The sequence below is a fragment of the Theobroma cacao genome, chromosome 5, assembly GCF_053813885.1.
Source record: "Theobroma cacao isolate CCN51 chromosome 5, ASM5381388v1, whole genome shotgun sequence".
Lineage (NCBI taxonomy): Eukaryota > Viridiplantae > Streptophyta > Magnoliopsida > Malvales > Malvaceae > Theobroma > Theobroma cacao.
This window is the reverse complement of record NC_142643.1, coordinates 41,521,188-41,533,699: the sequence shown is the minus strand read 5'-3', so window position 1 is coordinate 41,533,699 and position 12,512 is coordinate 41,521,188. Positions and strand designations below refer to the sequence as shown.

Sequence of the window (12,512 nt, the reverse complement as noted above, 5' to 3'; positions counted from 1 at the left end):
ATGTGTGTTTAGCTTAAAAGCAATGCTAGCAAAACCCCTGATTTGACTTCTAAGTTTTGTATAAATAAACAAGACATGGTGACTTGTTTAGGAACAAAAGAAATGTTTGGAAGGAAGTTGGAAAGTAGAACTGACTTTGCCATTGAGAATTATTGGAACCAACATGATTGGGATAGAATTTGATTACATATGAAACAAAGACAGGACAGCTGAACTGCCAATAGAGCCTAAAGAAACAAAAAAAATCAGTACTGTGTTGTTTGTCATGATGCAGGGATTTTAAATTCTCCCCTTAAGCTTGTATTCAATCACTCTGACAAAGCCTTTGTACCTGCCAAAGCTTTCTCATAATTGATATAATATAAGTTATTCCCCTTGCTGGTAAAAAATATTATAGGCCACATTTTTCATTTGTTCAAAATTGTTACATGGTTTCTATAACTTAGAGACCCTACTTGAGTTATGACATTTTTCACTCCATTGCACATTGAATTGTAACAGTATTAAAATAGACTACTTTTATATATAGTTATTATAGATTATGCTTTTTTTCTAAAATATTTATTTTTTATTATAAAAAACCCATTTTAATATTTTCTGTATATTAGAATCAATATATATATATGTATATATATATATTGTTAGACAATTATTTATCTCTTCGTGTAGGTTGTCCAAGAAAAATATACTCCATGGGACAAATCAAACAAAATTTTTGCAATTCCGACTACTTTTTATTTTTTTTTTTGGTCTATTATTTTTTAATAAAATTTTAACTACTATTTATATATAAAATTTATAATTCATAATTGAATCTTGCATATATTCCGAATATAATGAAAGCTGCACATACCTTTTTTTTTGTTTTTGGGTTTCTTTTCTTTTTTTCATCATTTTTATTTTTCTTTTCAAAGTGAAATGATTAAAGGTGCATGAGTCCACTTTGGTTATATTTGGAGCTTTAGGAGAAATAATAATGGATTGTATAGTGGACACCCCTTCCTATATATAATGAATATTCTTTTACTTTTAATTTTCCATGAAAGTGACAGATTCAGCCTCCCGATCAATTTTGTTCACAAACCCTATCTCTTTGGCTCTTTCTTTGGGTTTTCAGTAAGTTTGAAGCTCCTCCTCCTGTCTCTATTATGGATTCTTTCCTCTCTGTTTTTCTCTTCTTTAATTACAATAAGTGGCTTACTTGTTGCCTCACCATCACTTTAAGACAAAAGTCATTTTCTAATAGAAAAATTCCCCCAATTTCTATATTCAAAATTTATTTTTCATGAATTTGTTTTCAACATGGAATATATATTAGAATTTAAGGTTTGTAAGGGTGTTGTAGAGGGCATCTTGTTTCCTTCTTGATAAAGGAAGCTGCCATTGGTTGTGACTTGTGACCATTTAATTGATGAATTTTGTGTTGGGATCGGAATTGATATATAAAAGGATTTTAATTAATTTTTATTTATCTTCTTACTTAATTTAAGGCTATTAAAATTTATATAATCATTTTAAAATGAAGTAGTGGAGATCTGGATATCTTGAATTTGTGTTAGGTTTAATGGAGTTTGGGTTTTGGAAAAGACAAGTAATTTTGGACTTTTGAATAAGAGAAAATCCTTTTGGGCCTTGGGAGTTCGGATGGATAAAAAGAATTTCAAGAAAAAAAAATCCCTTTTTTGTCTAAATATTTTTTAAAGATTGTAATTTACAATAATTTAAGAAAAAAACTTGCACCCATCATTTTAAATTTGAGTATTTTTTAAAGGCTATAATTTACAATGATATAAGAAACCTAATTCCCCAAATTCAATTGTTATTGAAACAACTACCTATCTCATTAAACCTCATCAATCCTTTTACCTATAGACCTTCCCCTTACGTGTCCAATTTCTTGTGAAACAATGAAAACTAATATAATAATTGGTCCAAAAGGAAAAATATCTTCCATATAATTAAGAAATCTACATCATCGGGAATCTAATTATTTTTTTTTTTGAAAAACAAATTTATTAGCCTCCTCAATAATTAGCATGCTAGTACAAATCCCTAGCTTAAACGGTGAGAGACTTTTAATGGCATAAATTACCAGATTCGAACAAAAAAGAGTTTGTACAATATCAGTTGATCATTTAACTTTTTTAAAATTTTTTGTTTGGACCACCAAATTTTGAGAAATTATGTTTTTGTCACTAATGTTTATCAAAATTAATATTTTGAAAAATTGTATTTTTGTCACTAATTGTGTTTATTGCACTATAAATCCACTCACCTCTTGTACCACCCTGGTGTTGATGTATAGATTTTAATCATGTTATAAATCACTACATTTCAAAAAAAAAAAAAAAGATCCACTTACTTCTTGGATCACATTTCACCAGCAAATTAAAAAAATGAAATTCACGTAAATATTAGTATAAAAGCATGTTAGACTTTCTTTTCCTTTATCCCCATGGCGATGGCATCCGAATCCTTCAAATTTTTGTTGGTAGCCACATGCACCATTGTGGCTTTGATTGCTCAACTGGGGTTGGCGGAGGCAACAACAGATGTTGCTGAGTGCTTTCCATCTTTGTCAAGTGTGGAAGGTAGCATTGAGGCAACTGAGAAGCCCATTTCCGAAAACAAGTTTGATGATGTTGGACGTGCTTGTTGCACGGCTTTCATTAAGCCTGGTGGTGACAATTTCTGGCCCATTATTTTACCTAAACAACCTTGCATGCTCCTTTTCAACTTAAACCCATCTGCGGACTTGTGACCATAATTGATGCCGCAGCAGCGCCTTATTGAGCTTCAGAAAAGATCTTCGTCGTTGAATGTTTGATGAAAAGCTACCAAACGTCCAACATTAGCTGTTTTATCAAGGTGATCATGTAGCTATTTATCCATCTGTAATGGTGTCGTGGGTTTGGAAATCCTAGGTTCGAGTCTAAGTGTTCCTAATTATAGTTGTAAGATACAAAATTCAGATTTTTCTCTATGTCAAATAGAAATTCAAATGTATCCCAGATGGGAGTGACTATTGCAAATCACTTGATTCAATTTCTCAACATTCATTTCAAACATGATTTAATTTAAGGCACGTTGCATTTATTTACCTACCTTTCTATATTTGGAACACACAAAACTATGGTGTTATATATATATATATATATATATGGATATGCCTAATTATTTGTATGCTTAAAACTTGCCACATCGAGTAAGATGTGCAATGTATCCGGATGTGTACTGTATACCTAGTTTTTATAAAGGGACAATGCATGAGATCCCTATATGACAAGTCTTGGTTTTTTGTTTTGTTTTCCATTTTTTTCTTTCTTTCTAGGAATAGAAGTGATAATAGAATATGATATTTAGGCTACATATCCCATCTAATTTTTTATTTAAAAGATTGGAATATTAAATTTTGATCGTTGAAGTATCTTCTTGAAAAACGATTTAAAATTTTAAATATTCTTAAAAGTACCATCTATGTTGTGGAATTAAGACCTTAAACAATAAGGAGCGTGCATATACACGTGTTGCCAAATCTATTTTTGGAGTTGAAAAACTTAGAACTTGTATAACTGGACGTCAAAACTTTTTCATGATATTTCTGTCGGTCTCGTTGTGAAAGAGTTTAACAAGTAAAGGCAAATTTAGTTCCTCAAATTCCATGTGATGCAGGTCTTTCGTACACGTGACCAAACCAATTAAAGAAAGAAAAATAATTGGTATGGTTTCTTGAGGTGTACACACAAAGTAATTGATGTAGTTGGTATCTATGGTTGCGTACATTCTGAGTTTCTCTAATTAATGGTTCCCCATTCATAGATTTAACTATAAAATTGCATCAGCATTGTTGGAGTGCCTGCAAGCAAGGATATACAAGCAACATGATTTTGTGTTGCTTGCTTCAAATCAGATTTCTTTTTAAATATTTTTAATAATACGCTCAACGAATTAAAATATAATACTTTTTTTGTTAAATTTTCGAAATAAACCCTTAAATTATATTAAAAATTACGTTCAATTAAATCAAATAAATTATTTTCACTAATTGTAATCAACAGTAGAATTATCAATTTAATACCACGTCATCTTCTATGTGAAATGTTGACGTGTTATTTTGATGACATCATTGTCACGTGATACTATAAATGTTATTTAATAATATTATTTGATTTTTTCCTCAATCACATGCTTTAAAATAATTGATTTAGAGATTTAAAACAAAAAAAAAAAACCTTATTGCTAATCAAATAATTTGATTTTTTCTCAAATTAATTTAACATTCAAAAAATCCACAAGTAAATATTTTAAAAACTTCCCATACACTGTATGGAAACCAGAACAGAAAGATTGACAAATTCTGTAGATGCAAGCCTTCTACAAGTCTTTGATGCACTGGTAACAATGATGAGTAATATCTTACTACGATTATGCCTATGAATTCGTGAAACTTTAGGAAGAAAATTTATCTTCTTTGTTTTTGATGCCTTCTTTCAGGTTGAGTTGAGCTGTACTGAAATTCTATATCAGTTCCGATGTCTCCCTCTATCCACCAAGCTTAGCAACGACAGTTATAGCAAAGAACAATGGTCGCAAAGATGTGACTTTAGTCATATGAACTTTAACAAAGAAGGACGCGCGACAATCTAGGGACTTAGAGGCTACTCTTACTGCTCACATCCGCTTTTATCTTCACCTTTTGAACTCTTGTCTCTCTTTGAAGCAATGAAATCTGAATCTTTTGAATGGTTTGATTCCGAGAATGAAGAGAAACCAGGTGCGTGGATCACCCAAGATGTGCCAATCACCATCTTGAAGAATAAGCTCATAAAGTATATGCTGCTCCTCCAGAGAGACAAAACTAATTGTTTGATTTAATTGTTTTGGACCGTAAATTAATTTGGGAAGGAACCGAATAGTTTGATTAGCAATTAGTTTGTTTTTTTTTTTAAATCTTTAAGTCAGTCATTTTAAGATATGTGTCTAAATAAAAAAAAATTAAATCTTATTAAGTAATATTTAATATTACGCCATGTGCCACGTGATAACGATGATATTAAATGATAGATGGTGCAATATTAAATTGATAATTATATTGTTTACTAAAGAAAGTTAATTAATAGTTAGTGTGAGAGGTTTATTTGACACAAAATAAAACTTTAAGAACTTAATTGAACGCAACAAAAAGATAAGAACTTAATTAACTTTTTTTGTATACTTTAAGGGTTTATTTAGGTATTTAGCTTACTTTCTTTTAATGTCTTAACTTAAATAACTTATAAAAATCTTTTAAAAATAAAAAAAATAACTTATAAGATTCAAAAACTAGTAAAAAGAAAGTAATTTCCCATTTTCTTTCTCATTTGCTCACCATATATATATAAATATATATATTTAGCCTCAAAAACATTTAATTTGATTATCATAATTTAAATAGGTTTTTCAATAGGGAAAATAAATGGGTTTATAAAAATAACAAATTGGCATAAGAAATATGGTCTAATTAATTTTAAAAAAATATTTATCTATTCCTTCACACTTGAAATGGTAAGCCATTACCAAAGGAGAATTCGGAAACAGCTATTCAAATTTCTCAAGGAATGGTATTTTTCAAAATGACCATTCCATTCCATGAAGCAAACATCATCTTTAAAAAAAGGCTTAAAAATAAAAGGAAAATTAGTATTCCATTGTTCCCGGCCAAACATACCCTTAGTAGTAAAGAAGAATTTTATTAGAGCTTATAGCACTGATTTCAATTTAAGTGAAGTTTGCCTCTTCTTGCGCATGGATATAAAGTATATTCTCGGAAATCCAGCATCCTCAATATCTTTCGTAAGGGAATAAAATTCTTTCACTTGCTAGTTATGTTATGTGCCAGATAAGGTAGATTAACCCAAATTTCACGTTTTCTAAGACTTCATGAGGAATAATATTCTTGTCGGTTTCTAAAACCAAAGAGCATATGCCTCTAGCTAATCTACTTCCATTAAACATGGAAATTTTGAGCTTGTCTTTTCTTCTTCTTCTCTTTTTTTTATTTACTATTTATCTATATATAAATACACACACATATATAGATATATATATGTTTCACAACCTAACCCATTTCAACCCACAAGAACATTGCTGCAGACATCACCATACAACAATTAAACAATGGTTCCAGAAAGCAGCAGTTCCTCTTCATATCCCATCAAAACCATAGTCATTTTGATCCAAGAAAACCGCTCATTCGACCACATGCTAGGCTGGTTCAAGTCTCTCAACCCTGAAATCAATGGCGTAACCGGGTCCGAATCCAACCCCATTTCCACATCAGACTCGAACTCATCCAGGATCTTCTTCAAAGACAATGCCGAGTACGTTGACCCTGACCCTGGCCACTCCATCCAAGCGATTTACGAGCAAGTATTTGGCAAGCCTTGGAGCTCTGATCACGACCCTAATCCACCCCATGAGCCAACAATGAATGGCTTTGCTCAGAACGCAGAAAGAACCGAAAAGGGGATGGCAGAGGCAGTGATGAAAGGGTTTAGACCTGAGGCAATGCCGGTTTACAAAGAGCTGGCATTGAACTTTGCCATATGTGACCGGTGGTTTGCCTCGGTCCCCGCTTCAACGCAGCCTAACCGGATGTTCGTGCACTCGGCTACATCACATGGGTCTACAAGCAATGACACAATGAAGCTGATCCAAGGGTTTCCTCAAAAGACAATATTTGAGTCATTGGAAGAAAGTGGCTTGAGCTTTGGGATATACTATCAATACCCTCCATCTACCTTGTTCTTCAGGTAATTAAGTAGGTAACAAATTTTCCACATTGTTATTCTCTTGCTTTAAATGGTTTGCTTGTTAACTAACATGGTGTGCATGTTTCATTAAAATTCCTTTAGCTAAAAAGAAGCCCTCACTTCATAACCCTTTTAGGTACAAATTAGGCCATGGTATTGAAATCTTCGGCCGTGGGGTCACCCCATAAAGGGGATGGACCGTTGCAGTGGTTAGGCCTAGGCTACACTCCTACTCTATTAATCTTAATTAGCTACCTCCCTCATTTTTATTAAGGATTATTAAGTGTGTTGTTGAAGATTAAAATTACAGTCTTGATTAAAGGTTGATGCTTTGTAAAGAAAAATTAAATAGATGAAGAAAGAAATAAGCAATTTGAAGAAAAATGATCATTTCCTTAAATTGGAATAGACCACATGAATCTATTCAAATTGACATTTGTGATTATTAACCCTAGTCTTAAAATTAAAGTTGGAAATTTGAATGATGTAATGCTCAAGTTTTATTGGATAAATTGAAAAATAAAGTTTTAAATACTAAATTTTCTATATTTAATTTATGTTGTATGTCGAAAAAATAAGTTGTGTTATACATACATATATATATATATATATATGTTGTACAATTAAAAATTTAATAAGAGAAAATTTTTTTGTCTGAGTGCAATATTTAAGTTTTTAATGACATTTTAAGAAGAATTAACATGTGGAATATTATGATTTTAAGGTAACAATTTAAATTTGAAATAATCAGAAACGACTCAAATCTAGATAACATTTTACGCTATAAAACTATATGAATTCGAAATAACTTAAACATGACTTCAAAATTACATAAACTAGAAATGACTCTAACTTAATCCAACCTTCTCAATTTAGCAACTTTTACGTAGGCTAACATTTGAAAAATGAAAACAAAAGGCAAAAGGGAAGAAGAGAAGAAGAGAAGGGGTGATTAAAAAGGCCCTTAATTTGCTTTTGAGGTATTTTCGAGCCACCAAGTTAGGTGTTATTAAGGCTTCTTTATAGTCAACATAGTTAGCGTCTCGTGAAGGCAAAATATACTAATTGCTTTTCAAATACAATGAAAAGAAATGCTCACCTAACAGCTGACAGATCTCAAAATTTTGGAAGTCTTGATTTTTCATTTTTTTCTTTACTATTCCTCTGCCTATCCCAAATTATAGGCACATGAATTTGACAGTTTAAAATGAATTTTATGATTTGATTCATAAATTCTTATAATTATTAGCATAATGATACAAAAAATTGGCAATCTACTTCTTTCTTTAGATCAAGTTTCAATGATTTCTGCTTTTATCTTTGATTAGGACATTAAAGATGTAGGAAACTCCCCTGCTTTTCTGAACTCTAGTAGAATAAATCTATGTTGACAGAAACCTTAGGAAATTGAAGTACTTGAAAAACTTTCATCAATTTGATCTACACTTCAAGGAGCATTGTGAAGAAGGGAAGCTACCAAACTATGTTGTTGTAGAACAAAGATATTTCGACCTGCTATCGGTGCCTGCAAACGATGATCATCCATCCCACGATGTCTCTGAAGGCCAAAAATTTGTAAAGGAAGTTTATGAGGCACTAAGAGCTAGCCCCCAGTGGAATGAAATGTTGTTAGTAATTGCATATGATGAACATGGTGGATTTTATGATCATGTTCCAACTCCTACGATTGGTGTCCCTAGCCCTGATGATATAATTGGTCCTGAACCATATTACTTCAAGTTTGACAGGCTTGGTGTTAGAGTTCCTACATTTTTTATTTCTCCCTGGATTGAACCAGGAACAGGTGAAGTCTAGTCTTTAGGATAAGGTGAATTAGTGTTGTTGTTTAACCTGTAACTTCTGGATGCCATCCACTAACTGTTGCTAGTGAAATTCGCAGTGATACATGGGCCTTCAGGGCCATACCCTACTTCAGAATTTGAGCATTCATCAATTCCAGCAACTGTCAAAACGATTTTCAATCTAAAAGAGTTCCTAACAAAGCGTGACGCATGGGCTGGCACTTTTGAATGTGTTATAAATAGAGAGAACCCAAGAACAGATTGTCCAGGTAAACAAACAAGGCCTCGATCCCCAAGATTTAAAGGAATTCATGGATTGATAACCTGAAACTGGTATATATATTGCAGTTACATTACCTGAACCGGTGAAAATGAGAGATGCTGCGGCTAAAGAGACGGCGAAGCTAAGTGAATTTCAACAAGAATTAGTACAAATGGCAGCAGTATTGAGCGGAGACCATAAAAAGAAAATTTATCCACACAAGCTTGTGGAGAACATGACAGTGGCAGAGGCTGTTAAGTATGTGGATGGTGCCTACAAGAAGTTCTGCCATGAATGCCAAAAAGCAAAGGAAAGGGGAATAGATGAATCTGAGATTGTTGACTTAGGAGAACTGCCTCAAAGGTCAAACTCCAAATCTGTGGTTCGCAAGATGTTTTCCTGCCTTATCTGGGATAATTGAAAACTCTGCATCTCTTAATTTCAAGGAGGAAATCTTTCTTTGGTCTTGGGCATTAGGGGCAATATCACATTTCAGGGCACTCTAGCTGATTAGGATAAGATGATGACAATTTGTTTGATTTGTTTGATTCAATAGTGTAAGTATCCTGTTTGTACATTCAAGATATACTGTGCAGTTAGCATAATGTGTAATTTGCATATGAGTAATGTTTCACCACAAATTGCATCACCATTGAAATGATTAGTTTGTAAATCAAATCATTATCAAATGGTAACTGGTATTGGGCTCAATTGTTATGGAAAAGATTATTTTAATTACCTTAATTAATGGAGTAGGTAGGCAAAAAGAAACGACCACCTCAATCTTTTAATACTGGCATGAGAATTCAAAACCCAGATTTCAACCACTTTGTCTTGGAACAACAATTGCTTTATGCCTACGTCAATATGCAGTGGTATTGGTTCTTTATGTTAACGTTAATCACTTAATCCAATTTAATATATATATATATATATATATATATGTTATAAGCTAAGCACACTTAAGTTTATTCTTTTTGTTCTATCATAATGCAAATCTGACCTTCTTTGTTATTTACTGTTCTGTTTGCTAATCCTAATTAAACCCTTAAAACGCAGCTTACACGCATAGTATAAGAAAGTTTACAAGGAAAACGATAAACAAATTGTAGCATCGAGCAAGACCAAGAAAGGAGAGGAGATTCAGCTTGTATCTTATTCTTGGAGGAACGACAACTGTGTTGTAGGGGAAACAGAAAAACAGTTGACATGCATAATGATTTATCTCATAATTCTTCTTCTGATTGGTTGCTTTGCAAGCTTAACTTCCATTCCATACAATTGCCTTTGCTTCTGAAAATTATATTCCCATTGGCATCCATTGCAAGCTACATGCTTGGACAACATGGTTTAACAAATACTTTAAAATTTCAAAGCACCCACTATCCAAAAAATAAAAAGGGTTTTCAAAGCCCTAGTGGAATGATCCTTTTCATTACTAGATATGATTCCCATGGAGGCTTTTACTTCAAACTGTTGACACCAGGATTGAAAGTTGAAACCAGGTTCCTATATTTTTTATTAATTTCTTCCTGGATCGAAACCGGGAGCTTGTGAGGAAGATATGTTAAGTAATTCTTGTACGTCTAGAAGTGATCCAGGCTGTTGCTGGTAAAGAATTTGCAGTCTTGATGTGCCTTATGGGGCAATGGAGATGTGACCATTTCCAGCCAATCTGCATTAGTGATTGCTGTATTGGCAAAGTCAAGATCCAAATGTTTTGCTCACAGGATATATATATATATTTTTCCTGTCTGAGCTGTGATAATTGAAAAACAATGCATCACTCTTGCCGTTGCATTAGGGACATGGACGTCGTGGCAAAGAAAAAATTTTGGTTTTTTCTTTCTATGGAATCCAAGGTTATGAATTAAATAATGGTGATGATTTGATTGATTTGTTTAATTCAATATTAATATCCACTCTTCAGAAATTACGTAATTTTATAATAGGCCAAGCAAAAATATCATCCTTAAAAACCCAATTCAGTATATAATCTATTGATATGGTAGATCATAAAATTGAGATGCAAGCCTCTCAAAAAACAAAATTAAGATACAAAAGAATCTAATACCAAATCTTATGAATAACTTAAATTAAGTTTCAAATCATTATATTCAAATTCTTTCACCTCTTCAGTCTTTATGGACCACCCACAAAAAATTAAGTTCATAAATTTCTGCTTGTAGTCACTTGTGGCATTCATTTTTCCATTAATCCGGTTCAGCATAATTAAATATATTTTAATTATATTTATAGTTAATCTTACCGTTGAATTTCATACTCTATTCATGTAAATTATGCAAACCAAATTTCAAGTTAACAAAAAATATTTAATTATTTATTTAATAAGAATAAAATTTTAAATATTAATATATATTAAAAAAGACAGTTTTCTCAACCGATATAATAAAATATTAAATATTTTTCATGTACAACGAGAAAGAGTAACTTGTTAAATCCAATGATTAGTTTGTTGAAATATAATTGTACCTTAACTTATAGAAAAGTAAAAAACTAATTAATTTTACACCGATATAGGTACTTAATCCCTCCTCTATTTATCCATATGCAAAAATATATTCCATATTTATGATTAATTATCCTGTATATAAGAGATTCATATGCTTCCTCCAAATCTTTTCAATTTGAGAAGGTCAATTTATGAAATTACTACCTACACTCTATCAAATGTTAATTTAGTGCCTCTATTATAATTCATATAAATTGAACCTCTGTACTTTCAAAATTTGTTAGTGTCAATTTAATCGTTAATACCAAGAAGCTCCTTTTGTTAAAATTATTGATATGGCATTAACCGGTGCTGACATAGAATTTCTAAAGATTTTAATATTCAAATTCTAAATTTAATCCTTGTAGTCTATCAAAATGTTAACTTAATTTCTATACTCTATCAAAATGTTGAATTTAATTTTTATAATTAAAATGTTAGATTTAGTCCCTATATTATAATTCGTTAAAAAAGAGTATATTTTCAAAATTTGTTAATGTCAATCCAATTGTTAATACTATTAAACTTCGTCCATTAAAGTTGTTGGTGTAGTGTTTACCATGCTGGCACGACATTGATCAAGCTTAAATGAAATTTTTAAGAATTTTAAAAATTTAAAAATGTGATTTGATTTTAGGTGGCTACGTTGCAACTAACTACTACAAATTGAACTCCAAATTAATTAACATTAATCAAACAAAGCAAGAAATAAGGGTTTAAAATAAAAGGTTAACAATTAAATAAACTTATTAGAAACTTCACCAAGATGTAAGAATTGATACATATTTAGTCAAAATTGCATCAAGCTTTTCATAACCCCGATTGCTATGGGAATATGAGAGAACTAAATGTTGTGTAATGTAGAGAGAGAATCAGAATTAATGGCATTACATTGTGGTTTGCTCCTATGCATTGAGTACAATATGTCTCTGAGTATGGATAGAAATGGATGCTAAGGTGGTTGTACAAATGATCCAAGAAGGGCGTAAAGGTTCCTCCCAAATTCGCTGGAATCCATCAGAAAATGTTTGAGTGTCGTATCTTTTCGCATCTCGCACATTCATAGAGAAGGGAGCCAGGCTACAAACTATCTCTCTAATCATGGGTATACACACCAGAATCTTCAAGTATTTTTCCAGGCACAA

The 12,512-nt window shown here is 31.8% G+C and overlaps 1 protein-coding gene across 1 annotated transcript; it reads left to right on the top strand.

Annotated features, from left to right (window-relative positions):
* The first annotated feature begins 6,093 nt into the window (after positions 1 to 6,093).
* LOC18599684 (non-specific phospholipase C4-like) lies at positions 6,094 to 9,646 on the top strand. The gene is made up of 4 exons (XM_007029749.3): positions 6,094 to 6,791; positions 8,186 to 8,595; positions 8,692 to 8,862; positions 8,942 to 9,646. The coding sequence occupies exons 1-4, from the start codon at positions 6,157 to 6,159 to the stop codon at positions 9,274 to 9,276; spliced, it is 1,551 nt and encodes a 516-aa protein (XP_007029811.3). The 5' UTR covers positions 6,094 to 6,156; the 3' UTR covers positions 9,277 to 9,646.
* Positions 9,647 to 12,512: the final 2,866 nt, after the last annotated feature.

What these genes read in the sequence shown, in the direction of transcription:
- LOC18599684 (XM_007029749.3), top strand. Translation starts at nt 6,157, where the DNA reads ATGGTTCCAGAAAGCAGCAGTTCCTCTTCATATCCCATCAAAACCATA. An exon ending in CTGGATTGAACCAGGAACAG is followed by an intron (nt 8,596 to 8,691) that starts GTGAAGTCTAGT and finishes TGAAATTCGCAG; the next exon opens with TGATACATGGGCCTTCAGGG. An exon ending in CCCAAGAACAGATTGTCCAG is followed by an intron (nt 8,863 to 8,941) that starts GTAAACAAACAA and finishes TATATATTGCAG; the next exon opens with TTACATTACCTGAACCGGTG.